We start from the raw sequence: 26,788 nt of genomic DNA, 5'->3' as shown, positions 1-26,788 counted from the left end.
TAATGAATATCTAAAATATTAATTATTCTCAGATTATTCCTAAATTCACAGCAAACTGTTAATACTGTGGGCTTGACATACTTCACCTGTGTATTAATTCAAACCACAAGAGAAGCCAGTGGGGTTACCATTCTAGGGGAGCCAGCAAACTTTTATTCAATTTAAAAAACAAGGAAAATAACCCTTTCCCAGATATAGACTTAAGTTATTTTTCATTGGCAGAACTAAACACAACTTTCAAAGTAAGGTGACCTATTTAAAACATGTAGATTTAAATTTCATCCTCATATGCTTTAGTAAATAAAATTTTCTAAAAGGTTTGACAAAAGATGGCTTGGGAAGAAGACAATATTGTTTGCATGCTTCTATTCGTATAATGACCTGTATCAATTCTAATGACCTCACTATAATCAAAGTTTTAATAATTAAAGTGCATGGCACCTGGTTCAACTCCTAACCCTACCAAACCAACAGCCTAGCAGGAAAAGAGACATGTTTGTCCAGGCATCCTTATGTCCTTCCACAGTCAACATCCAGCATTCATTCAAAAATTACAACACATCAAAAGAAAGGAAGGTGAACCAACTGTCAAGAGACACAACAATCAACAGAATGAGACTCAGATATAACCTAGATATTGGAACTGTCAGCCAGGGAACTTAAAAATTACAATCTTATGTGAAAGATTCTACCATAATTTCATCAGAGAGATAAATTTTGAAGAGAATAAACTTTCTAGGCCTAGAGTGATTAGAAGAAATCCAAGTTTTATACTTGAAAGAGAAAACAACAAAATAAAAAGCAAAACTGAATCTACAAAAAAATACTGTAAATACAAAGGACAAAAAGTCAAGTTTAAATTGGGGCCAAAAGATAAAGATATGAAGCAATTTTAAAATGAAAAAACTCTAATAATTAATAGCATATGGAATAATGTACAATCTTCATAATATATTAAAAAAGGCAAATTAAAGTAATAAGGTACCATTTCTTGATAATGAACTTAACAAAGATAATGAAAGTGTTAATAATCTAACCTGGTAAGGAAACAAGCAATGGGGAACATTTTGAAAAATGTTTCTCTGTACATATTAGAACCCTTGCAAAGTTTTTGCTCTTTTACTCAGTAGCACTACTTTTAATAACCTATCTTGAGAAAATAAATCCAGACATAGAAAACACTGCACACTCAGGATGTACATCTGAATATTACTTATAATACCAAGATAATGGAAACAGCCTAAATAAATGTCCACTGTGAAGTATCATAATCTTAAAGCAAAACAAGAAGTTCTCAGATTTCCATTTCTTAACTTTTTCCTTCTCTTTCTCCACACCAGGGGCTGTGGGCCTAGGAGGAGAACAGTCACCATGCCATCCTGCACACTTTCCACATTTGGTCCTCCTTTCTTCCCTTGCTGGGGTATTTTGAGTTGTAGCCTGAACCATGCTGTGTAGACTGGACCCTGAACACATGTACCTGCCTTCTTCTACTTCTTGTCTACACTTGCTAGTGGAGAGTTCCATGTGTCCACCTCGTGTTCTAAGGCAGCATTAGACATGGTCTAAATGCAGCTTGGCATGGCCAGGAAGACCCAACCAAAACTTCCCCAAACAAGCCCCACATGACACAGAATTGTAAAATGTGAAATACAGCCTCACTGCCCACTATCAATAAGAAAGAGCTTTTATACTATCTTACATCAATGCTCTTATTATTTCATACTTGACACAAGATAAACTTGATGATTATGATACTAACATAAGGTAAGTCTGATAACATGAAAATTATAATTGTGACTTTTTGTTACATTCCAACAAATTCCACCTATTTCTGTCTTCATATGGAGCAGCCTTCCTCCATGGCTAAACCAAATTTCACAATTTCCCCAACCTTTCTTCCTAAACTCCTGTGACTGGTAGCCCCCCCTCCTTCAAACCAGGAACCCATCAGCTCACACCCCAGTCCTCTCTCTTCTGTAGCACCTGGTTTGGATTCCTCATACCTCTTGGCCACAGTCTCAGCCAGGTCACTGGGGTGCTTTCTGGATGTTCGTTCCCACCCTAAACAGTTAAACAGCTGAATGGACGTGTCTTGTGACAAGAATACTAGTGGCGCAAGCTGATGGCACAGCCTTCAAGCCAAGCGTGGGCCATGGGGACTCAGCTACATTTCCCAGCAGGACGTAAAGAGCTGCCATGGTCTCTGGGGTCTGAACCCACACTCCCTCCTGAGCTGTCAGGATTCCTGCTCATTTTCAGAGTCCTCTCTTAGCCACAAGCCTTGTGAGAATAATTTCATTAGTATAACGCAGTCTTCTTCCAAAAGACTCACAAGTCTTATTTTGATAATTGAGCAAAAGCCCTGGTGAAAAACACTACTTCTTTAACCATAGCTAGTAGTATTCTGAGGGGACCAAAACTTTGATTTTTAGAGGGGATATTTCTCAAAATTTATTTAACAAAAACAATAGTCAAGTAATCTATCTCCTGCCTTTCCAAAAGTCATGCAGTGTCCCTGGCGTAAGGTTGGTACCACCTCCTCCGACCATGCCGGCCACTTTGGACAAGGGCCCTCCTTAAATTAAGTTCCCAGATGTGATATGGCAAAACTCGTGCATACTCTGCAGGGTTTTCGTGATCCCTGCCCTAATGAGGTTGCGACTCTGGGGAGCGCGGCACCCAGCACTCAGCAGGTATGGGCACCGGTGGGTTTCCTCCCTGGACCTGCAAGTCCAGCACCATCCCGGGCACGACTCAGCACCAGGAGCCACCATGGGGGGTGGGGCTGACCAAGGACCAGGGGAAAAAAGCTTAAAGGTTAATGGCTGATCTGTGCAAGCATGATTCAAGTGGAGGGGAGTCACCCAGAATTCGTGTGATGAAGAAGAAACATAAGAAGGCGAGGAAGTGGGTAGAGGAAGGAAGGCAGCCATGTTAGCTGCTGTGTTGAGTCTGCAGGTCCAGGGCAATCAGGCTCCACCACACCCATGCCTGTTTCCCCCATCACACGCCTGTGGAAGCCCGTCTTGTCTCCTCTTGTAAGGAGGGGGCACGTTTCTAGATGCCCACCACACACGCAGCGCTCTGCACCCTCTTGCCCAGACACAGAGGCGCGCACCATCACCCGGAGATGCAGACCCGCCCTCCTCGGCTGGTACGGAAGCACTCCCAAACCCACAGACTCGAACCCCCAGCCTTCCCAGCACACACAGGGCCATCCTTTGCACCTGAACATGCGTTTCAAATGCTAATGTGTTCATATGTTAAAAGTTAAATGTTGATATGATTAGAACTCAGAGGAGTCTTTTTCTACAAATAAAAATATCAAATTGTGGTTCTGATGCACCATTTAATAGATTTCTTAGAACTGAAGCTTGAGTCAAGTACTTCGGTCGATGGACACCAGTGATCTTGTAAAACAGAAGAACACACACTTAAAGAAAGCAGGAGTATTCTGAGTCTCACCCCAATTTTGGAAATGTTAGTGAAGCGATAATGTGTGTCTTAAAACCAAACAAATGTCATACTACAAAACAGACACTTTTAAACATATCTTGAGGTCATTGTTGAAGAAGCGTTCACAGAGATCTTTCTGATAACCGTGTTCAGACAAAATGCAAAACTTTTGGAACAGTGAGACTTTTTGTTACGAATTTCCGCATGCAAAGATAATCAGCACTGGATGGCTTTATCACCGTTCCAAAACCCAACAGCAATTTTATAAAAGTGAACTGCGGTGTTGCATGTTAATGTTTGGAACGTTCATTCCTGTTCTGTGTGGCTACCGGGTCTCCTGAGACTCAGAGGCAGGAAACCGGCTCCCGCACAACCTCCTTCGCCGCCACATCAGGGATCAGTGATCGGGAGGCGCCTGTTCCTCTCACCTCCCGTTCTTCCTCCTAACTGTACTTGAGAACAGTCAGGCGCTCAGAGCAGCTCCTCAGTCCGTTATGCCGGAAGACATCTTTACGTCAGTACTCGATTTTCACAACCACTCTCATCACCCTCCACCTGCGGGTCACGGCACCCCGCCCTCTGCCCCTCCCACCTTGCAGACCTCTCACCCGCATCCCGTCTGCACCCCTTCCCTCCTGGACACCCCTTCCCCTCACCCGCACCAGGTCAGGCAGAGGAGGCAAGCAGCAACGCAACTGCAGCCATAGCTAATACCATCAGTGAGAAAGGTGGGCCCCTGTGGTCCGCACAGCACCGCCTTATGTCGGGGCAAGCGAACCATAATCACACATGCGTACAACACTTGAACCCAAACGCCCCCCCGCAGTGGACTGCGTGGCTACCTCATGGTTAACGTGGAATGAGCCATGTGAGGGCCTCCGTGGACGGACGGGGCTCTGTGGTCGATGACATGACCAGCCCATCGCATCTGTGCCTCCGACATCCAGTGTCACCAGAAGCCAGACCATGCCCGAGTGTCCAAGGCGCCTCCAACGCAGCAGAGCACGGGGAGAGTAGGTGCGTCCCCACTTCCATCACGCGTGGACGCGCGCACGAGCCAGGCTGATCCAGCAATCACATGGTAATGCTATGCTCTGAATCGACATTCCCAAATACTCACACTACCAAGTTTTGACAATTGGTATTTTAAGGCAAGACCGCACACTTTCCCGGGTGATTGAGTTGCAGGTGGTGCAACTCTCTCCTCGTCATTTCTCCTAATTACATGAATGCCTTTAAATTGTGTGGTTCTCCTCCTCCCCCGCCCTAATTCTGTGCATGAGACTCTTCTACACCCTTTCCTCAGCCACTCTGGGACTCGCCGGCTGCAGCATTCACACTAGTGCCCACAGACACGCCACATTTTCCACAGTCGTAGCAAGTGTGCTGAATAACGAACACGTTCACAGAGGACACACTTGTGCTCCCACGGCCACCTCCCTGCACGCAATGGAAACTGGCATGTCACCTTAAACATGACAGCATTTCACCAAAACAAAGGCCAGCAGATACAGAAAACGCGAGGAAAGCCTTGTAGGGAGTAGAAGCGCCCCCCCCCAACGAGAAGACTATACCTGGGGGGCTGACGGGCTGAAGGCCACGCCAGTCACGGTGTCCGTGTGTCCAGCCAGTCTGTGAGAAAATGTGCTCGAACCCACATCATACATGTACACCTGCAAGACAAACACATGGGACTCCCTGCTGAAAGGGCCAACAGCCAGTGAGGATGTGCACCATAGCAGCTCCCCTGTGGCCAGGTGACATCGCAGATGCAGGTCACCTGACAGACCAGTGCCCCCGAGCCAGACAACCGACTCCATGATGCATGCATTTCTTCCCCTTGCCTTGTCGGGTCTTCATCGCGGCCCCTCCTGCCTCCATAGCCCAACCTTACCTGCAAGTCCCAAACTGAGTGAAAAAGTGGGGTTTTACTGTCCTTTCCCATAAACTTGAGACAAAACCTCCTACTCTTTGCTTCCTACTAATTAGCCTGGAATTCAAGTATTTTGAACTTTTTCTATGGCTGTTGATAAAAATAAAAACTTAGTGAATTGTACAAGACCGATGAATCACGGATCTGTACTTCTGAAACAAATAATGCAATATATGTTAAGAAAAAAAAAAGAAGGTAGCAGGAGGGGAAGAATGAAGGGGAGTAAGTCAGAGGGGGAGACAAACCATGAGAGACGATGGACTCTGAAAAACAAACTGAGGGTTCTAGAGGGGAGGGGGGTGGGGGGATGGGCTAGCCTGGTGATGGGTATCAAAGAGGGCATGTTCTGCGTGGAGCACTGGGTGTTATGCACAAACAATGAATCATGGAACACTACATCAAAAACTAATGATGTAATGTATGGTGATTAACATAACAATAAAAAATTATTTAAAAAACTTACATTCCTCTCTAATTGTATTACCATATGAAAAGATGTGTATGTATGTAAATATACACATAGACGCCATCAGACACTTCATTTTAGTCACAGAAATCTGGGGTTGGATACCATGCTGATGTGATATAAGAGATGAGAGATCCATTCGAATTTGTAAGTAACAAAATGTGCAAACAAGTATTCTGTAGACTCTACTGGTAATAAAGAGAAATGCCACATCATAGCAGAAGCAAGACATCTAGGCGATTCCTTTTCCACAAAAAACCTATTTTAATGTATAAATGAGCCCTTCAAATTTAGAACTCCCAGATGATCCCGTCATTGGTAAACAGTGGTTTCTGAAATAAAGTCTACAAGTAGATATCATATGTATCTTGGAGTGGAGAGATCAAAAGTATGGATTTTTTCTTCTGACCCAGATGTGCTTATTTGAAAAGCAGCTCCTAACAGTTCCCAAAGTGGGCCACTGCTGCTGCCCCGGGACTCCACTTTGAGAACCCCTGGCCCAGCAACAGTCACACTGTGCAGTTCACCACCGCCTACAGCTCATTTCACAGACAAACATCAGGTACCCTCATATTCACGCCGGGGAAGGAGGACACACGGAGACTACGTGACTGGAACGGACATGGGGCGTCAACACTGACGTTCTAACCGGGTTTTTCTGACTCTAAGCTTGTGTGTTGTTCTGTGAGGCCGCCTATGACCTCGACTGTCCACAGAGGACTCGGGGCCTCTTCGGACTCGCTGCCCTTCCAGCGAGGACTCAGCACCAGCCTCACCGCTCCACCGGTCTCCCTGCAGGACACGCTCACATGAAACGCTCTCGTGAATAGCACTGGAGGGCTTCCTGGAACTCAGGACCCTCCTCGCATCTACCGTTCGGATTAGTGGCTAAGGGGACCCACAAGGGCCACAACTCTCCGGCACGTGTCATGTCTGATCATCACACAGGGAGGTTAATGAGGATGGCACAGGCTCACCACACACGGACGTGTCATCCTGTCCACCTCCGAAGACACAACTATCACTGTCCCCGCTCCGCAGACAAGGACACCAGGGCACACAGCTGCTCACGTCACAGTCCAAGCTCCTCGCCGACACATGGTGGGTGCCCTGACCGGAGCCGCGCCCCGCTCGGCGTGCTCCCATCACTGTCATCTGTGCACGCGTGTGGGTGCCAAAGACTCAATGCCACACTGGCCAGTGGCACAGCCAGCACGGACCCCTGCTGGCGGTTTCCAGTGAGGCTAAACCCACGCCAGCCCGCACACCCACAGCCTCACTCCTCGGTGTTAGCCCAAGAGAAACGCAGTGTCCACACAAAGACCTGCACAAAACTCCTCAGACAGGTGAACCGACAACTACTTTATGCCCCATACATAAACTGTGTGCCAATGAAAAATGTAATTCTTGGAGGCATACGTTGGTCACACACCCCCTGAATCTCTCTAGGTCCCAAACCATGGAGAGAAAGGAGGAGCAAACATCTCAGCATGTGGGCGTCTCCACAGGGAAAACCACCCTGGAAAGGTGCGCTGCGCTCCGAGAAGCCCACGCGCAGGGAAGTGACCACCGGTGCTCGAGGAGAGCCCCAGCTGTACCGCACTCGGGAAGCAGGAAAGGGGCCGGCGTTCGAGGTGCGCAACATCAAGGTGACCTGTGACCTGGGGGAGATGAGTTGGACGGGTGAAGGAAGAAGCAAACATGCAGAGAAGCATGAGGGCTGGAAGCCATGAGAGCAAAGGATTTCAAGAAAGGAGAAACAGTGGGAAAGAGGCTGGGAGGTGAGGGAGTTGGGCTGGTGGTGCTAATGTTCCGGGAACCAGCTTCAGTACAACGTGGGACATAAATCCAATTACAGAAGTAGTTCAAGTACATGCTGATGGCTCCGGTTCACATGGTTAGACTCCAGGGAACGTGCATCCGGGCTGATGGAGAACAGCAGAGACCACGAGGCAGGGAGACAGAGGCTTCGGGCGGAGCAGCCCCAACGCAGCAGGAGGGGACGGCTGGAGGGGCCGGGCAGAGCGGGAGCTGCTTCTCCCTCCCACCCCGGGAAGGCCAGAGCAGCGGGAAGTGGACAGGTGCGGGTGGGCTCTGATGAGAGCACAGGCTCTGAAGGTGGTCTGACTCTTTTCAGAGCAGCATCTGGAAAAGTCCTTCCTGTGACTTCTTCTGTTTTTACCGAATTTTGAGTGGGGATTAGCACTGCCTTGCATTGGCAAGGATCTCACAATGCTCATAAAATGATGCCATGATATCAGGAAGGACGTCTAGATAAGGGTCATTTAAGAAACAGCCTTTCATTTTCTGTATGAAAATGCTTTCAGGTGTGGGAGAAAAGATGGCAGAGGTGTAGGGGACCCTATTCCAACCAGTCCCAGAATTGAGCTGGATATCTACCAGACCACTCTGAACACCCACAAAATCAGCCTGAGATGTAAGAAAATAGATCTGGATCTCCACAAAAAGAATATCGCGGGCGGTTGGTTTCAAGGTACGAAGCGGGAGCCGTGATTCCGTGGGCAGATTTCGGAGGATAAATGGCAGCAGGAGGGAGCCTGGCCGTGGGGAATCCTACACCGCCAATGAGCAACAGCCTCGCGTGCTGGGGACGGGGCACAGACTCACAGACCGGTAGCGGCGGGGAAAGGATTTTAGGGCAGCCCCCAGGACAGAAACCCAGAGCGGTGGGGGTCGCGCGTGCGAACTGGGAGCAGCTGGCAGTTTTATGGCACAAAGGGCAGAGACATGCCCCAACCTGGAGGCGAAGACTGGGAGCATTGATGAAGGGCACACAACCCAGAACACTGCAGTTTATAGCAGCACAGACAGAAACAGAGACAGTGTGGCCTTGAGAGCTCACTGAAGAGCAGACTGTGATCTCTCTGCTCTGAGGCAGAGGGTTGGAAACGGTCTCCTCTCCTCTGACTCGCGGAAGAGACACGGAAAGCCACCAGGGAAAGCCGCCAGAGAACAAAAGCCCCAAAAACTGATTCCCTCTGAGCCCATCCCCCACCACAGGGGGGCAGGACAACTCTGCCCAAACAGGGTTGCCTGAGTAACAGCGTGGCAGGCCCCTCTGCCAGAACACAGGCTGGGAAAACAAGAGGCCAGCAACCCTAAGATCCCTAGAAAACAGGTGCATCTTGCTTGGGTTCTGGTCAATAATTCCCTCAACCACCCATCAACAGAATGACTAGGAGGAGGAACCCCCAAATTAGAAAGGACTCAGAGATTATGACTAATGCTGCAGATTTACAAATGGATGCAGATATAACCAAGATGTCGGAGATGGAATTCGGCTAGCAATTGTGAAGACAATGGCTAGAATGGAGAAATCAATCAATGGCAACATAGATTCTCTAAGGGCAGAAATGAAAGCTGAATTGGCAGAACTTAAAAATGCTATCAATGAGATCCAGTCCAATCTAGATAATCTAACAGTTAGGGTAAGTGAGGCAGAAGAACAAATAAGTGACCTGGAAGACAATTTAATAGATAAAAAGGGAAAAGAGGAGGCCAGGGAAAAACAACTCAGAATCCATGAAAATAGAATCAGAGAAATAAGGGACACCATGAAGCATTCCAATTTCAGAATTATTAGAATCCCAGAGGGAGTGTAGAGAGAGAGAGGACTAGAAGATATATTTGAGCAAATCGTAGCTGAGAAATTCCCTAATCTGGGGAATGAAACAAACATTCATGTCCTAGAGACAAAGAGGACCCCCTCCCAAGATTAAGGAAAATAGGCCAACCCCCCGGCATGTAATAGTAAAACTCGCAAATCTTAGAACCAAGGAAACCATCTTAAGGGCAGTTGGGGGAAGATATTCCTTACGTACAGAGAGAGGAACATCAGGATAACGTCAGACCTGTCCACAGAGACCTGACAAGCCAGAAAGGCCTGGCAAGGCATATTCAGGGTACTAAACGAGAAGAACATGCAGCCAAGAAGACTTTATCTGGCAAGGCTGTCATTTAGAATGGATGGAGAGATGCAGAGCTTCCAGGACCGGCAGAAACTGAAAGAATATGTGACCACTAAGCCGGCCCTGCAAGATATATTAAGGGGGGTTCTATAAAAGGAGAAAGACCCCAAGAGTGATATACAACAGAAATTTACAGACACAATCTATAAAAACAATGTCACACAGGCAACATGATCACAACTAATTCATATCTTTCAATAATCACTCTCAATGTGAATGGCCTAAATGCTCCCATAAAACAGCACAGGGTTGCAGATTGGATAAAAAGACAGGACCCATCCATATGCTGTCTACAAGAAACTCATTTTGAACCTAAAGATACATCCAGACTGAAAGTGAAGGGATGGAGATCCATCTTCCATGCCAACGGACCTCAAAAGAAAGCTGGGGTAGCAATTCTTATATCAGACAAATTAGATTTTAAACTAAAGACTGTAGGTAGAGACACAGAAGGACACTATATCATTCTTAAAGGGTCTATCCAACAAGAAGATCTAACAATTGTAAATATCTATGCCCACAACATGGGAGCAGCCATCTACATAAGCCAACTGTTAACCAAAATAGTCATATTGATAACAATACATTAATTGTAGGAGACCTCAATACTCCACTCTCAGCGATGGACAGATCATCTAAGCAGAAAATCAACAAATAAACAAGAGCTTTGAATGACACACTGGATGAGATGGACCTCATAGATATATACAGAACATTCCACCCTAAAACAACAGAATACTCGTTCTTCTCGAGCATACATGGAACTTTCTCCAGAGTAGACCACATACTGGGTCACAAATCAGGTCTCAACCGATACCAAAAGATTGAGATTATTCCCTGCATATTCTCAGACCATAATGCTTTAAAACTGGAACTCAATCACAAGAAAAAATTTGGAAGAAATTCAAATACTTGGAAGCTAAAGACCACTCTGCTCAAGAATGTTTGGGTCAACCAGGAAATCAAAGAAGAACTTAAACAATTCATGGAAACCAATGAGAATGAAAACACATCAGTCCAAAACCTATGGGATACTGCAAAGGCAGTCCTAAGGGGGAAATACATAGCCATCCAAGCCTCACTCAAAAAAACAGAAAAATCCCGAATTCACCAACTAACTCTACACCTTAAAGAACTAGAGAAAAAGCAACAAACGATGCCTAAGCCATGCATTAGAAGAGAAATAATTAAGATTAGAGCACAGATCAATGAATTGGAAAGCAGAAACATAATAGGTCAGATCAACAAAACTAGAAGCTGGTTCTTTGAAAGAATTAATTAGATCAATAAACCACTGGCCAGACTTATCCAAAAGAAAAGAGAAAGGAGCCACTCCAGCTGAATCCCAGCCCCCGGGGTGAAGTGTCTCCTTATCTATTTATATTTTCTCACCGCTGCAGCCTCCAGACACGGTGATCCGGGTGGGCCCCCGCAGGAATTTTATCCCCTCACCGGCCTCACACTAGTATCTCATGTCCTCTATCCAGAACCTCCAATCTTTCGACCCCTTTGCTGATGCAACTAAGGGTGACGACTTACTCCCGGCAGGGACTGAGGATTACATTCATATAAGAATCCAGCAACGGAACGGCAGAAAGACACTGACTACTGTCCAGGGCATTGCAGATGATTATGACAAAAAGAAACTTGTGAAAGCTTTCAAAAAGAAATTCGCCTGTAATGGTACTGTGATTGAACATCCTGAATACGGAGAGGTTATTCAGCTTCAAGGTGACCAAAGAAAAAACATTTGCCAATTTCTCTTGGAGGCTGGCATTGTCAAGGAGGAACAGCTTAAGGTTCATGGATTCTAAAATGAACCTAAATATGTGGAGAATTTCTTGAATAATTTTGTTCTCTAAACCCAGTTTGGCTGCCTTGTGAAATGATTCTCTGCAGTAAACGGACTTTTCATGTATTTAATCATTCAGACTCCCATTCACACCTGCATGATTACAGAAAACATGGGGTATGTAGGCTAGTAACACATAAGAAAATTGCAGTAAGATGGTAATGAAATCCCATATTCATCTTAACATGTTTCCAGTGGAAAATATTTTGTTTTGAGTGTTTATTTGTTTATTGTTCAGTTTATTATTTTTCACTTGATTAAATGTTTTTTTGTTGTATTAAACCATGTATGTTGCAGCTTAACAATAAAGAAACATCTATAAAAAAAAAAAAGAAAAGAGAAAGGACCCAAATTAATAAAATTATGAATGAAAGGGGAGATTTCACGACTAACACCAAGGAAATAGAAACAATTATTAGAAATTATTATCAAAAACTATATGCCAATAAACTGAGCAATCTGGATGAAATGGAAGCCTTCCTGGAAACCTATAAGCCGCCAAGACTGAAACAGGAAGAAACTGACAACCTGAATAGGCCAATAACCAGGAACGAGATTGAAGCAGTGATCAAAAACCTCCCAAAAAGCAAGAGTCCAGGGCCTGATGGATTCCCTGAGGAATTCTACCAAACATTCAATGAAGAAGTAATACCTATGCTACTGAAGCTGTTTCAAAAGACAGAAACAGAAGGAAAACTTCCAAACTCATTCTATGAGGCCAGCATTACCTTAATCCCCAAACCAGGCAAAGACCCCAACAAAAAGGAGAATTTCAGACTGATATCCCTGATGAATATGGATTCCAAAATTCTCAACAAAATCCTAGCTAAGAGGATCCAACAATACATTAAAAGGCTCATCCACCACGACCAAGTGGGATTTATCCCCGGGATGCAAGGGTGGTTCAACATTCGCAAATCAATCAATGTGATAGAACACATTAATAAGAGGAGGGAGAAGAACCATATGTTCCTCTCAATTGATGCAGAAAAAGCATTTGACAAAGTACAACATCCTTTCCTGATTAAAACTCTTCAGAGTATAGGGATAGAGGGAACATTCCTCAAGTTCATAAAATCCACCTATGAAAAACCCACAGCAAATATCATCCTCAATGGGGAAAAGCTGAGAGCCTTTCCCTTTAAGATCAGGAACACGTCAAGGATGCCCCCTCTCGCCACTACTGTTCAACATAGTACTAGAAGTCCTAGCAACAGCAACCAGAGAAGAAAAAGAAATAAAAGGTATTCAAACTGGCAAAGAAAAAGTCAAACTCTCTTTTCGCAGACAACATGATACTTTATGTGGAAAACCTAAAAGACTCCACCCTCAAACTGCTAGAACTCATCCAGCAATTCAGTAATGTAGCAGGATAAAATTTAATGCACAGAAATCAGTTGCTTTCTTATACACTAACAATGGAACTGTAGAAAGAGAAATTAGAGAAACAATTCCATTTACAATAGCACCAAAAAACATAAGATATTTCGGAATGAACCTAACCAAAGAGGTAAAAGATCTATACTCTAGGAACTACAGAACACTCATGAAAGAAATTGAAGAAGATACAAAAAGATGGAAAAATATTCCATGCTCATGGATCGGAAGAATAAACATAGTTAAAATGTCTATGCTACCCAGAGCAATCTATACCTTCAATGCCATCCCGATCAAAATTCCAATGACATTTTTCAAAGTGCTGGAACAAAGAATCCTAAAATTTGTATAGAATCAGAAAAGACCCCGAATCGTCAAGGAAATGTTGAAAAAGAAAAACAAAGCTGGGGGCATCATGTTGCCCGATTTCAAGCTATATTACAAAGCTGTGATCATCAAGACAGCATGGTACTGGCACGAAAACAGACACATAGACCAATGGAACAGAATACAGAGCCCAGAAATGGACCCTCATCTCTATGGTCAAATAATCTTCGACAGGGGCGCCTGGGTGGCTCAGATGGTTGGGCGTCTGCCTTCGGCTCAGGTCATGATCCTGGGGTCCTGGGGTCAAGCCCTGCACCAGGCTCTCTGCTCGGCGGGGAGCCTGCTTCTCCCTCTCCCACTCCCCCTGCTTGTGTTCCCTCTCTCGCTGTGTCTCTCTCTGTCAAATAAATTAATTAAATCTTTTTTTAAAGAGTTTCATAAAATAGTTTTCCATCCTTTTAAATTCCATTCTCATCAGTTAAAAACTGAAAAAGAAAAAAGTTTATATGATAAATCTCTCAGCCAAATAGTAAAAGTTATTTTTTTCCAAATAAAGTCTATAGTTTCCTTGAGTTTTTAGAAATTTCTCTATGTCATTTTTATTTAGATATAACCCATACAGACTAGTAGTGAGTTGAATTGTGCCCCCCAAAGTGATATGTTCAAGTCCTCACCCCAGGACCTGTGAGTGTAATCTTACTGGAAGTAGGACCTCTGCTGATATGATTGTGCTAAGACCCTAAGATCAGCTTGGACTTAGGGTGTCCAGCAACCAGTGTCCTTGTAAGAGAAAGAAGAGGGGGAATGGTGACACCAGGGAAGACAGCTGTGTGAAGATGTGGGCAGACAGCGGGCTGATGAGCCCCACGCCAAAGCCAAGGACCGGCAGCCGGCACCAGGAGTGGAAAGGGCCAGGGCAGACAGTTCTCTTCAGGGTGTCCAGAAGGAACCAATCCTCCAACCCCTTGATTTTAGACCTGCAGCCTCCAGAACTGTGAGAGAATAGATTTCTGTTGTTTTAAGCTGTGAAATTTATGGTGGTTGGTTGCAATAGCCCTAGGAAACTAACACAAAACCTTTTTAAATATGTTGAGGACAAATGGATATGTATCAGTCTCTATTCCAAATCCATCATAAGACATGTGTGTCTAACATGTAATGTATGTTGGGGAGAGGAAGGGAAGGCAATTTCATTAAAATAAAAACATTGAGGGGTGCCTGGGGGGCTTCGTCAGTTGAGCGTCTGACTCTGGATTTCGGCTTAGGTCATGATCTCAGGGTCGTGAGATGGTGCCCCAAGTTGGGCTGCACGCTGGGTGTGGAGCCTGCTTGAGATTCTCACTCCCTCCCTGTGCTCCTCCCCCACCTCTCTCACTCTAAAAAAAAATAAATAAATAAAAATTTAAAAATCAATTTAAAACAATGAAATGAAATAAGTACACTGGGCCAGTCCACAGGGTGGCGGGTGGTGTCCTGCCAGCCTGCAGTGGGGCTAGTGGCCGCCACGCTCCGTGCTCCTTGGCGCTTCCACACTGTGCTCCCACAGGAGGAAGCAGCAGAAAAACAGTCTGACATCAGCTAAGAACCTGAGGCAGGATTCACTGGAGCTGAAGGGAAAGTGGACGTTCCTGTTGGCGCCATAAGTACCTGTGGATTGTGGCAGGAAAAGTGAAATGGGTCACTGATGTTGAGACGTCAGTGCTGATAAATAACTTTGAAGAGTGGACGGATCCAAGTGAAGAAAGTGAGGGCTGGAATTTTTACTGGATGAGTGTGCAAACCAACCAAAACATCTGTAGTGTCCAAACTGGCTATCAGCTCTCAATCACACAGTCAACCATTGTCTGAACCAAACCGACCCAGAAGGATCTAATGGTGAAGAATGTGAAAAGCCACAGGAGGCAGCTGGAGAAAGACGGGGGTCCTCCCGCAGAAAACGATGAAAACAGAAAACACCTCGTGCTGCCCTGCTGACCACAGCCTGCTTGTGGACAAGTTCAGGAACAGTCCCTCCCGGATCACGAAACCTTGTGGCAAAGCCCAGGGGACAGGCGTCTTTCTGATCAACAAGCGCTCGCAGATCAAAACGTGGTCCCAGGACAGCAAAACGGTCCGTCTCTGAGCCCATCGCTAAAGCAGCCCACGTGACCCCTCCGGACATCAACATCCCATGACTAAGAAGTGGGAGCAAGTTCAACCTGCGCTTGTTCTGATGTCTCTGCGCCGCCCGCTCAGCGGCTCAGTGAGCATGGCTCGACCTGGATTCCGCCACTTTTGCTCAGGGAAACGCAGCCCAGTGAGCTGGACACGGTGTTTGCTCGTTCGTTCGTGTCACCGTTCAGAAGCACGTCCCCGGGGAGGGGCCGAGAGCGGCCGCGGCACGCTGCTGGACAGGGTGCACTGGGCCGTGGCGCAGTCAGGGGAGGCCGCGGCGTGGAGAGGAACAGCGACCGCAGCGCTTCCAGGGCCACGGCCGCGACACCGTAGCAGACGACAAGCTGAAGCGCCGCTGGCGGAAGCGTCCGGCTCTCACCTCCAATGCCACCAGCAACCAGATCCTTAAGTAGAAGCTGATCAGTGACATCCCCCACACTGCGGCTCCGAACCGTGAGACCACAGACTGCCCACGAGTCGCCCTCGAGAAGTCCCGGGCCATCATGAAGTGTGTACGATGAAGAGCTGGCGCAGCAGGATGGGGCTGAGCGGGGGCTGGGCGGGGGCTGAGAAGTCATCAGGGCCACTCACTGGGGCCCAAACTGGCCACCCGGGAGACGCAGGACGTCCTCACAACCAGGCAGTGACCGCCAGGAAGCACAGGAGACGGCAGCCTGGACCCTGCCAAGTCCTCCCTGCACCAGGGCCTATTCTGAAATTCCCTTTTTCTAGAGCCTTTTCCCTTCCTAAGCCGTATGAATAAATATAGGCACTTCTTTGGAAGGTTAAAAATAATAATAATAAAATAAGTACATTGTTCCCTAAGATATCAAAAAGGAACACTCCCAGTTAAATACTTTGATCTGGTATTTTACTCAGTAGTGTTGTTACCTGGTGATTCACAGAAAATGCAGCATGCAGCAATTCCTACATGGGAGGCAATTTGTGCAATGATTGATAAATGAATAAAGAAATAAATTAATGTGTGACTGGGGTTTAAAATAATCATGCCTCACCAAAATTAATGCATGAGTGTCTTTCATAGAGCACACATTATTCTCATTAAAACAGATTTTATCTTCATGTGCGACAAAATTAACCAGTTTCCACAAGAATGAGTCTAGGGTCTCACGACTGAAGACCAACCGACACACCGCGGAGGCACTTACATGTCTGTCCTCCGCGCCAGAAGCCACGTAGCGTCCACAAGGGCTGAAAGCAATCCCACATGGATATCCGTGGTTTGGATGTCCTTCAAAACAGCGCTCGCATCTATAGGAAAAAAAGAAATATCAGGAGAAAAAAATGATTTTTTATTTTTAACACAAATTAGGGCAAAGACACTGACTTGTAGCCTGTCTTCACAACAATGAACAAACCAGCACTGACACAGCACGCTCACATGTAAGTTATTAAAGGCAAGCAGGTCATTCTGAAGATCTTTAAAAATATAGAACAAACGTTTTCAAATGATAAATTATTTGGATCAGTGATCCAAAGACTTCTGGGAGGTGCAACACTCTAACAAGGCTGGTCAAGCAGCGCAACCAACTTGCTACAAAGTGTTACATACAACCTGTTTATTGATGCTGGTTTTCCCGAGAAAATCTCCTATTTGGGGGTGGCCAGAGCTGCCCAAGGAGAGCCTTCGCAAGCGCTAACCAGCACATGGCTGGGCTCCAGGGGGTCCACGACGCCAAACAGAGGCCCCCGCCGGAGATGGCTCAGGGAACACGCCCTCACACATCAGAGGGGCTTTTATATTTGCTTAGCGATTATAGAGGAGAGCAGAGACACTGTTCATTCTGCCCTTGCCATCTATAAGTGTGCATATGCACAAATATTGATACTTTTTTATATACGTTATATATTTAGTGATTATTCCCCATAACAGAATTATCTTTTTAGAGAATAGGAACATACATATATATGCATTTGCATCACTGTGGTTTATGAGCATCTCATTACCTCCCTGTGCATCTCTGACCCTCAGGGGTCACAAGGCACACGCAGAGCAAACACCAGCACCTTTGACGTTAGCATTCCAAATTGGTGCGACCTGTTCTGTGTATAAATCATACTTTTCTTGGATGAGCCAGCGTGAGTAGGTTCACCACAACCTTGTTGTACTTGGAAAAACGAGATCAAACTAAGTTTACTTAGTTTTCTAAGTAGTTTTACTAAGGCCTCATGCCTCAGGAGCTGTTAACAGAAGCATGTCTCCACCTGCAGCCTGCAGGCCCTGGCCTGCAGCCTGCAGGCCAGGGCGGGCCTTACCTCAGGGTTCTCAAGTCCCACAGCTTTATGCCATCCCCAGTGGCTGTGGTGGCGAAAAGGTTATAAAACTGGTGCTGTTGGGTCATGAATGATGATCCCTAGAATTGTAAGGGGAGGAAACAAGATGTGTTCTTTAAAGGCTGAATTAATAAATATTATACTGATGCTATCTAACAATAGTGAATCTAAAGTAAGAAATTGACACAAAGTTTTTTTTCTTGTTTATAACAATTTCAGAATTGGCCTCCAAAAACTTCCTTATGAATAATTACTAATGGTACATTTTGACCTTAGGAAGTGTATGTTTTCTATATATGAAATGCTACCAAGAGTTATAAAAGTACAATAAAAGATCAAAAGACTACAATATGAATATACCAGAATTTATTTTTAAAGTATAAATCATAATCCGTCTTCAATAAATTATCTGAACGATGCCCTGGACGGGGCATTTGAAGTTTGAGGTCAGTTATTAATCGGCCAGTTATCAAACCCTAAGGCCTCCATGCAGGAGTCTGTGCACATGTCCCTGGCTGGGGTTCCTTTGAGGACCTGCCTCTGACCTGATCATCACCTCCCCTCACGCTGCAATCAGAAGGAAGGCCTCAGCAACTTAAAATATCCCCTGGAAGGAGCTGAACTGCACTCCACCTACAGAACCATTTTTGGACCCAAACATTATATAATTATGGTTCATAACAATGTCCATCTTCCTTCTATGCCAAGAATATCCAAATTATTAAGAAAAATGTAATGAAGTACATCTGAAAGCATTTATCCTTACAGTGTGCACATACCTCAAGGTTGTTCTTCAGTTACAAATAGGAAATGAAGGTTTATATAAATTCAACAGCAAACTAACAGAGAGAGCCTTAACTCTGTGCCGACAGCATTCTAAACACTGAACATTTCACCCTCTTAACAAACTTATGAGATGTAAACTATTTTATACCCATTTCAGGTGAGAAACACAACACAAAGGAATCCACTCATAGCCCCCAGCTACTAATTCAACATAGCTGAGCAGTCCACAAACGGGCACAAGGTCAAGACACCTTGGTAACTCATACCATCCAAACAATTCAACAGACATCCAACAAACATCCCGAGCTCATCCACTAAACACTGAGCACTTTGCAAGGCACTGAGTCTTAGAATGAGACACAGATCTAGTTTAACAGAAAGCAGAGTTATACTACCTTACAACATTGCTAGTTTCTTGAAGTTAACCAGTAAAAAACCAAAAGCATTCACAGGGATAAAAAGAGAATTAAAACCTTTTTTCAATCAATCCAATTGAGGCTAAGGAAGAAGAAATGAAGAAGCAAAGAAAATTCACGATAAATAGAAAATACAGAAGTTTTTTTTTTTAATGTAGAAGAGAATGCACAAAATAAGATCAAATGTGTAAGCATACCAATTATAAACAGACAAAACTCAACAAGTTAAAAAAAAGAAGAGATTCTTAGTTGGATTTCAAGAAAAACACTTAAAACATCATTTTTAGGGGCACCTGGGTGACTCAGTCCATTAAGCGTCTGCCTTCAGCTCAGGTCATGGTCTCAGGGTCCTGGGATCGAGCCCCACATTGGGCTCCCTGCTCAGCGGAGTGTCTGCTTCTCCCTCTCCCTCTGCTGCTCCCTTCATTCGTGCTCTCTTTCTCTCTCCTCTCAAATAAATAAATAATATCTTTTTTAAAAATCACTTTTAAAGACTGAACGTGAAGGGTGGGAGAAAAACAGCATATGCTAAATAAAAGGCAAGATTGATTGCAAAAGTACTAGAAAAAATAGATAAGGCAAATAAGACCTCATTAAAAATAGTTTATAGATATTATAAAAGGAACACTGCAATGAAAACATAAGAAGTCTGACTTAAATATACCCAATAACACAGCCTGTAACTATATGGAGCAAAAATTAATAGAATTATAAGAAGAAATTGACAAGATTACAATCATAGGGAGAGATATTAATACATTTCTCTAATTAAAAAAAACAATCGAGGGTACAAAAAATTAGGAAACCTGAGTAATTTGAATACAATTAATAAGGTTGGGTCAGTAGACATCTATGCAAACACGTACCCAGTGGTGGGTGAGAACATATTCTTTTCATGCACACATATATGATATCCATAAAAATCAACCAGAGAGCCAAGTTTCTCAATAGATACAAAAATCCCAGCAGGTAGAAGAGAATCAGTGCCATATAGATCACGTGCTCCAAAGACAATGCCATAAAATTAGAAATCAGTAACAGAAAGTTTACCAAAAACAAGCTCATATATGTAGAAACCTAAAAGCACACATCTAAATAAAGTCTAGGTTAAAAAAAGTCCTAATGGGAATTAGAAAATGTTTACTACTGCATAATAAAAATAGCACCTGCTACAAGTGGTACAGGGCAACTAAAGCAGTACTCAGAGGGAAATTCATAGGCTTCAATGCACACATTGGAAAGGCGTAAAGAGGGGTTAAAGTCATACCTACAAGTGTCAAGAAAAATCAGGTACCACAGAGATACAAACAGTTTGCTGCCATCATGCAGCCCAAAATGTATTTTGATGCATACTTGGGAAAGAGTTACACCAAATTCAGTTGTGGTAATCAAAGAAGAATCAGACAGAAAGATACAGAGCATAATTGTGTCTGTCCCCACAAGCATTTCATTTCTTTAAAAAAAAAATACAAGATCTAAAGATAATAAAGTAATATATCTTAAGGCAATCATATGGATTTTACTGACCATTATTGCTGAAAACCTAAAGTTTTCTGTGTGATAAAATGTTTTCATTAGAAAACTATTTAAACCATTACAGATTTAATTTTTCAATTCAAATTAGCTATATAGCATTGTGTATTTACATCATAAAAATGCATATATCTTATTCAGGCATAGAAAAAAGTAATAGTCAAGTTTTTATTATGTATAAAGAAAAAAATAACTATGATTTTTAAAGAGATCAGTAAATCATAAAAGAATTATGTAGTTTCATTGTAAAAATAAAACCACTTAATGATATAACACAATTTAAAAATAGGAAAATATGGCGCTCAATTTTTGATGTACTCTTGTGACTGTGATAAAATTAAACAGTCTGCTTCTCCAACAACAATCACGGGGCAATCCCCAGGAGAGGTGGTTTTCAGTCTGCACACCGGGATGCTTGCAAAAGAGCATTACTGGTATGTGACGGACATGCTTGTCCTGAGCTCAAGAGAACTTCGGAATGATCTATTTTATGTTTTACTGGAAATAGGGCATTTGGGCCGGTTAGGATTTGTGTTACATGAGCGTTCCTGGGTAGCAGCTCCCATATGGCTGCGGTTGGTCAGAACACTCTGATGTATGTTGTGTAACTGAACAAAAATTTAAGAGAAGTTTAGAAAAACAAGCTATTAGAACACAGTGTAAGCATCTGGAACCTTACACTCCTTCCCTTCCCTCCCACCATATACCAATCAGAAGTGTATTTTCAGGAAGTTAAACCAGTTATTTTCCCAGTAAAAAGCCTCAGGACTGTTTTTCCTAATACAACACCTCTCATCCAAGAGCACACCACAATGATCCCCAAAATATCAGTCATCACTGGAAGGCCACATCAATTTGAAGTAGATCGGGCTACTGTTTGGTCATTACATACACTGCTACTTAATGGAGAAGAAATTTTAAGCAGTTTCCTAAAGCAAATGCACGAAAACCCATAACAACAAGAGGTTTTGTGAGAGGGACCTATGGAGTGGCCACCGTGTCACCTGAGGAGGGAAGGCTGTCCCGTCACCACAGTGGCTTTGCACCGGCTACTGACAGTGCTGTCGACACTGTGTGTCTGGAGAGAAGCTGCCCAGGAATCTGTTAGGGGCTCCTGAAACGCAGAGACACTGTCCCAGAGACCCACACATCCTTCAGGAAGGGGACACTTCCTCCAGCTGACACCACACCCTGAAAACAGGCTACGTCATAAGCCCCTGCCCACGCCCACTGGGAATGCTGTGGCCCCAAGCCGCTCCTGCATCAGCCAGAGCCAGGGTCCGGGCAGGTGACGGGACCACGGCAGATACTGAGCAGACGGAGCGCCGGCTACGGCCCATCCCGTGAAGCCACCTGCCGCTGAAGGAGCAGCTGTGCACTAGGGCAGCAGCTATGGACACACCGCCCCCTGTAGGGCCGGGGTCCATGCAAGCTGGTGCTGCTGCTCAGGAGCACACCCCTTCTTCCCTTGCCAGCCTGTCGCTCCCCCGGGGGTGGGGGGCTCATAAAGCACCACACGTTTGCAGAGCACCAGTGTCCTCCCCAAGGGTGGCCTTCCAGCCGGAACCACATGGCGCACTCTCGTTATTTCCACGTCTGTGCACCTCCCTCACGCACACCCACGCAAGCATCAGTGAGGTCGCTCACCTTCCTGCTCAGCCTTCATGACGGCGGCCCTGTACCTGGAATAAAGCCCGGATGGTGCTGAGACTACAAGCCCCACCTGGGGTTTCACCACATGGGCCTGAACGCGGCTCTCCCAAGGCACACCTGGCTTCCCTCCCACGCCTCATGGACCTGCGGCCCAGCCCACCTCCTCAGAGAGGGCCCCCCAGAGAAGCCTTGGCACAGGGTATGTGATGCTGTGCGAACCCACTTCTTTCCGGAGAAGGGTACCGATTCACTCCTGCACACACGTACCCCAGGGCCCACAACCACGCCAGGTGCAGGCTCGCTGACAGATGCATGTAGATGAATTCATTACTAGGTGGATCATATGCATGCACACATGGACAAACACATGCTCACACACCTGCACACACATGTGCGTGCACGCATGTCCTCATCTGGTCCAGGCCACAAGAGTGGTGAGGACAAAGGGGCAGGCAGCGGGATGCTCTGTCTCGGCCATCGCCCGAGACCTCGCCGTGGTGAAGTGTTGCAGACGTGCAGTGACGGGATCACAGTCCTGCTCATTAGGCTCGTTATCAGGAGGCCCCAGGCCTGGGCACAGAGATGCAGCACAGAGGCCCCCAGACCACAGCACCCCACTGGGGTTTGGACCGGGAGCTCTGTGGCCAGACGCGCAATCACTGCTGACGCATCTCAGGAGACTGGTGCCGCACGTCTCAGCTTCCACATCCATGCGTTAGGGCTCTCTGAGGACGGAGTTCATGCACGCTCAGCATATCATGTCTGGCATGTGGGAACACACAGCACACGTGAGCTATGGCGTGTGCACCTGTAAGAGCGTGACGGCAAACACTGGGGGATGCCTCCTCCTGTCCTGGTGAGTGCCCCCCAGGCGCTAAACATCGCCAGAGCTCGATGAATCCCGCAGAAGCCATCTATGGCACAAGAAAAGGGCCTGGGCCCAGCAACCCAGGTTCCCTCACAAGCCCAGCCTGGGACCTAAGTCCACAGAGGGATGAGACAGGAGAGCCCCAAGGGCCTGCAGGCCAAGTCTGATTCTATCCCAAGAGTTACTGGGAACCTCGAGGGATTTCAAGGAAGACACTGAGATGGTCACTTGTATTTAGCAGTGGGAGTATGACCGGGTTGAGGAAGAGCCTCGTGGAGACAGAGGATTGGGGTGGTGGCAAGGGCAGAAGGATGGACGGACAGACTGCACAGGGGATGCTGACCAGGCAGTGCTGGGCACACTCGTGGTGTTCATGCCGTGGGTTTACATATGGGAGTCAGGCTGTGAGGACACATGGAGCACGGGAACCACCTGGCTCTTAGCCCAAACTAACTGCATGGGCTAAGGCAACCTGTCTGTTTTATGCATCTTCACAACCCTCCTAAAATCAAATTCTGTCTGGTAATATGTGACAAGGTAGAGTCCCCGTCAAATGCAGCCTTCTCCGGTCTTCCCAGGACACAATGAATGTCCTCATTACTGTGGCCACACTCTCATCTCATGTGACAGCACTCGCCACAGTCAGCTTTGTGTAAATATGACCCACGTCCACACCTACCACCTTCGGTGTTACAATTTCTTTGAAAGCAATTTCTTACTTCAGCTTCTGATCTTCTACTGCAAGTAGCAAATTCTTGAGCATTTATCCTTAACACTCACAGGAACAAAGGGATTGTGTGAAATTAGGTGCATCAGAGAAGAGAGACTTTTTAAGGCAATGCCCACCAACCTTCATAAATTTATATTTAAAGAAATAGGAAGAATAGTTGTCATTTAATGAACTGAGAATATGTTAAGAGATTTACCTGCATTATCTTATTTAATCTCTGCAACAGAGAAAAGTTAATGAATGCGAAAGGTTTAAAAGTCTTCTACCATGAAATGGGAACAGAGGGCTGGCAACAACAAAATCCCAAGATGTCAGACAAAACAGCATCACATCATTTTTCAAAATGAAATAACTTCTTTTGAAAATATGAGAAAATTGTTTAGTTCAAAAGAATTATCTTTACCGTTACTTTAAAACTAGGGTTTTATTTTTTTTAAGTAAAAGCATTTAAAACTCCGAAACTGTATTTTGTATTTCCAATTTAACCAGCTGAAACAATTTAAAACAAATATGGAACCAAATGGAAAAAACAAATATCAAACTGAGATTTTCAGATTTTCATACCAAGTTTCATCTAGATGAAGTTTTCATGGCTCTGTGATAAATCCGAGAAAGAAATAAAGAACAGAACAAGTAAAAGAAAAAGAAAATAGGGATTTATAATGGAAATGTTGACAAACCACTTTCCATACACAAAAAATGATGATGGTGATGGTGCTGATGGTGGTGATCATGGTGGTGATGATGATGATGGTGGGGATGATGGTAGTGATCATGGTGATCATGGTGGTGATGATGATGATGGTAGGGATGATGGTGATCATGGTGGTGATGATAATGTTGGTGATGGTGGTGATGGTGATGATGGTGGGGGTGGAGCCTGCCTAGGATTCTCTCTCCCTCTGCCCCTCCCTTCCTCTAAAAAAAGCCCAGAAAACAAAGAACAATGATCCCCTTGAAATCATAATGCAGATTTCAGAAGACATTATAAAGTCACTCCAAATATATCAAAAATCAGAATTGTAGTTGCAGTCTTAAAAACAGAAGCTTTGGTCACAAATGTCTTAGATGCCTTTTGGCTTGCAAATTGTCTTTTAAACTAAACTATGAGACAATGAATTCGTCAAAACAGCACCTCCTCTAATCTCCAGTCTGTAACCCTCAGCTGTGGGTAGTTTTTAAAGTACTACTCTGTCAAAACAGAGTAGGTACTGGGAGCCTGGGTGGCTCAGTGGGTTAAGCGACTGCCTTCAGCTCAGGTCAGGATCCTGGAGTCCTGGGATCGAGTCCCGCATTGAGCTTCCTGCTCAGCAGTGAGTCTGCTTCACCCTCTTCCCTCTTGTGCTCTCTATCTCTCATTCTCTCTCTCTCAAATAAATAAATAAAATCTTTAAAAAAATTAAAAAAAAAAAACAGAGTAGGTACATCTTAAAAAGAAAAACTATTGATTTCTGAAGGCTGCTTCACATTCCAGGAGGATCTACATGACTCACTCAATCCTTTAGTATCTGAAACACCCAAACCCTTCATCAAGTTTTAAGTGTGAATGCATTACTAGTAAAGTTGAAAAACAGGCCCATAAAACAATCAAAGACCAAAGTACGAAAATTAACATTCCATATGATATTAAACTATCTTCTAAGGTTAAACATCAAGGCTTAGAAAACTGATGACTAAAAATTAACATGGAATTTGGTAGCACTGGTACAAACTTGCATCAGACATCTGTACGAGTCAAATGCTTAGACATACAATTTTACAAATGATATGTGCTGTCAACAGCTCACTCACTTTATTCTGGCAGATTTGGTGAACAGGCCGTGAATGGGCTTCTATGATTGTGGCTGCGCTGCAACCTGCATTGAGGTCGAAAACTTCCAGGGTCCTGTTCCGGCCGGCCGTGAGCACAAGATCTGCGTGACTCAGTTAGGGAACTCCTCTCAACGATCCGTCACCGGGAATGAGCAGCCCCATGTATTCTGCTAGTACTTTTGGGACACACCAGAAGACACACAGGATGACTGTGGCTTCAACAGCTGAAGCTCCACAGAAGCTGTGCTCACAGCCCCGCTTCCCCCTCTGGTCCTGGGCATCTGGCAGGAGCTGCTGGGCCATGGACAAGGGCGGACCCAGGTGCTACACATCCCAAGGTGGGAGGCCCAGAGGTCTAACTCCAATGAAATGAAGTTCAAGGTGTCCAGGAAATGCCCAAATCAAGAGATGGAATGGCAGCTGAATCTACGGGTACTGAGCTCAGAAGACAGGTCTGAAGGTAAAATTAGGCAATGCAACCATAAACGTGGACAGTGCTACCCAGAGCCGGCTGCACGAGAGCACACAACTCCCAGCATGGCATACCATTGGCTGAGCATCGCTAACTTCTACACTTGGGACAAGAGCGGCAGTTGATGAACTTAGGGTTTGTGCGACCACCAGAACTATCCAACCTCCCATGTTCAGCCCAGAACACTGTCATCAATAGAATGGTAATAAAAATAATATGATAAAAAGATCACCAGATTTGATAATAAACCCAGTGCTAACACTGAAATATGCAGAAACCACCATTCAAGGCCAGAATACTCAGGACACATTTCTGCTACAGGTGTTGTGTTGTGTGTGTAGCAAAAGGGTCTAGCATAAAAATATCACATTTCTAATTAAAATACACTAGAACCTCTAATACCTTATAGCAGTCCTTCTGAAATTTCAACTATAAAACTCTTCAAAAGAACATAACTTAGACCTCTGAATAACTTAAAATTTTATAAGATGAATTCCTAAAAATCAGAGCTTTTCTTCTAAATAAATCAAAATCGATGCTTTTAATTAAAAGGGATGATGCTAGCCAAAAAAAGTCAAAAAATAAACTTTAGACTCAATTTCATCTTCAGCATTACTGCTGTAACTTCTGCCACCCTCCACAGAGCTGGGGCAAACTTCCGTTCAT

At 44.8% G+C, this 26,788-nt stretch overlaps 2 protein-coding genes across 12 annotated transcripts in view; one reads left to right on the top strand and one right to left on the bottom strand.

Moving 5' to 3' along the window:
- The window catches only part of WDR27 (WD repeat domain 27), a 157,870-nt gene that overhangs the window by 85,614 nt on the left and 45,468 nt on the right, over window positions 1-26,788 (bottom strand). For 6 of the 11 annotated variants that reach the window (XM_027602977.2, XM_027602971.2, XM_027602974.2 and 3 more), the window contains 6 exons: window positions 25,630-25,751; window positions 17,835-17,932; window positions 16,727-16,829; window positions 5,034-5,132; window positions 4,302-4,521; window positions 3,244-3,906 (listed from right to left, as the gene is read on the bottom strand). In XM_027602977.2, the coding sequence (XP_027458778.2) occupies window positions 4,309-4,521; window positions 5,034-5,132; window positions 16,727-16,829; window positions 17,835-17,932; window positions 25,630-25,751 (635 nt within the window). In that variant the 3' untranslated portion in view covers window positions 3,244-3,906; window positions 4,302-4,308. Of the gene's footprint in view, window positions 1-3,243; window positions 3,907-4,301; window positions 4,522-4,683; window positions 4,900-5,033; window positions 5,133-16,726; window positions 16,830-17,834; window positions 17,933-25,629; window positions 25,752-26,788 lie in introns of those variants that run through there. The other 5 variants (XM_027602979.2, XM_027602975.2, XM_027602976.2 and 2 more) reach the window with 3 other exon arrangements.
- On the top strand, window positions 11,281-12,016 carry LOC113927256 (eukaryotic translation initiation factor 1b-like). Its single transcript, XM_035728598.1, has one exon. The coding sequence runs from the start codon at window positions 11,320-11,322 to the stop codon at window positions 11,659-11,661; it is 342 nt and encodes a 113-aa protein (XP_035584491.1). The 5' UTR covers window positions 11,281-11,319; the 3' UTR covers window positions 11,662-12,016.

Source organism: Zalophus californianus, chromosome 7, assembly GCF_009762305.2.
Source record: "Zalophus californianus isolate mZalCal1 chromosome 7, mZalCal1.pri.v2, whole genome shotgun sequence".
Lineage (NCBI taxonomy): Eukaryota > Metazoa > Chordata > Mammalia > Carnivora > Otariidae > Zalophus > Zalophus californianus.
This window is presented reverse-complemented; position numbering and strand designations above follow the sequence as displayed.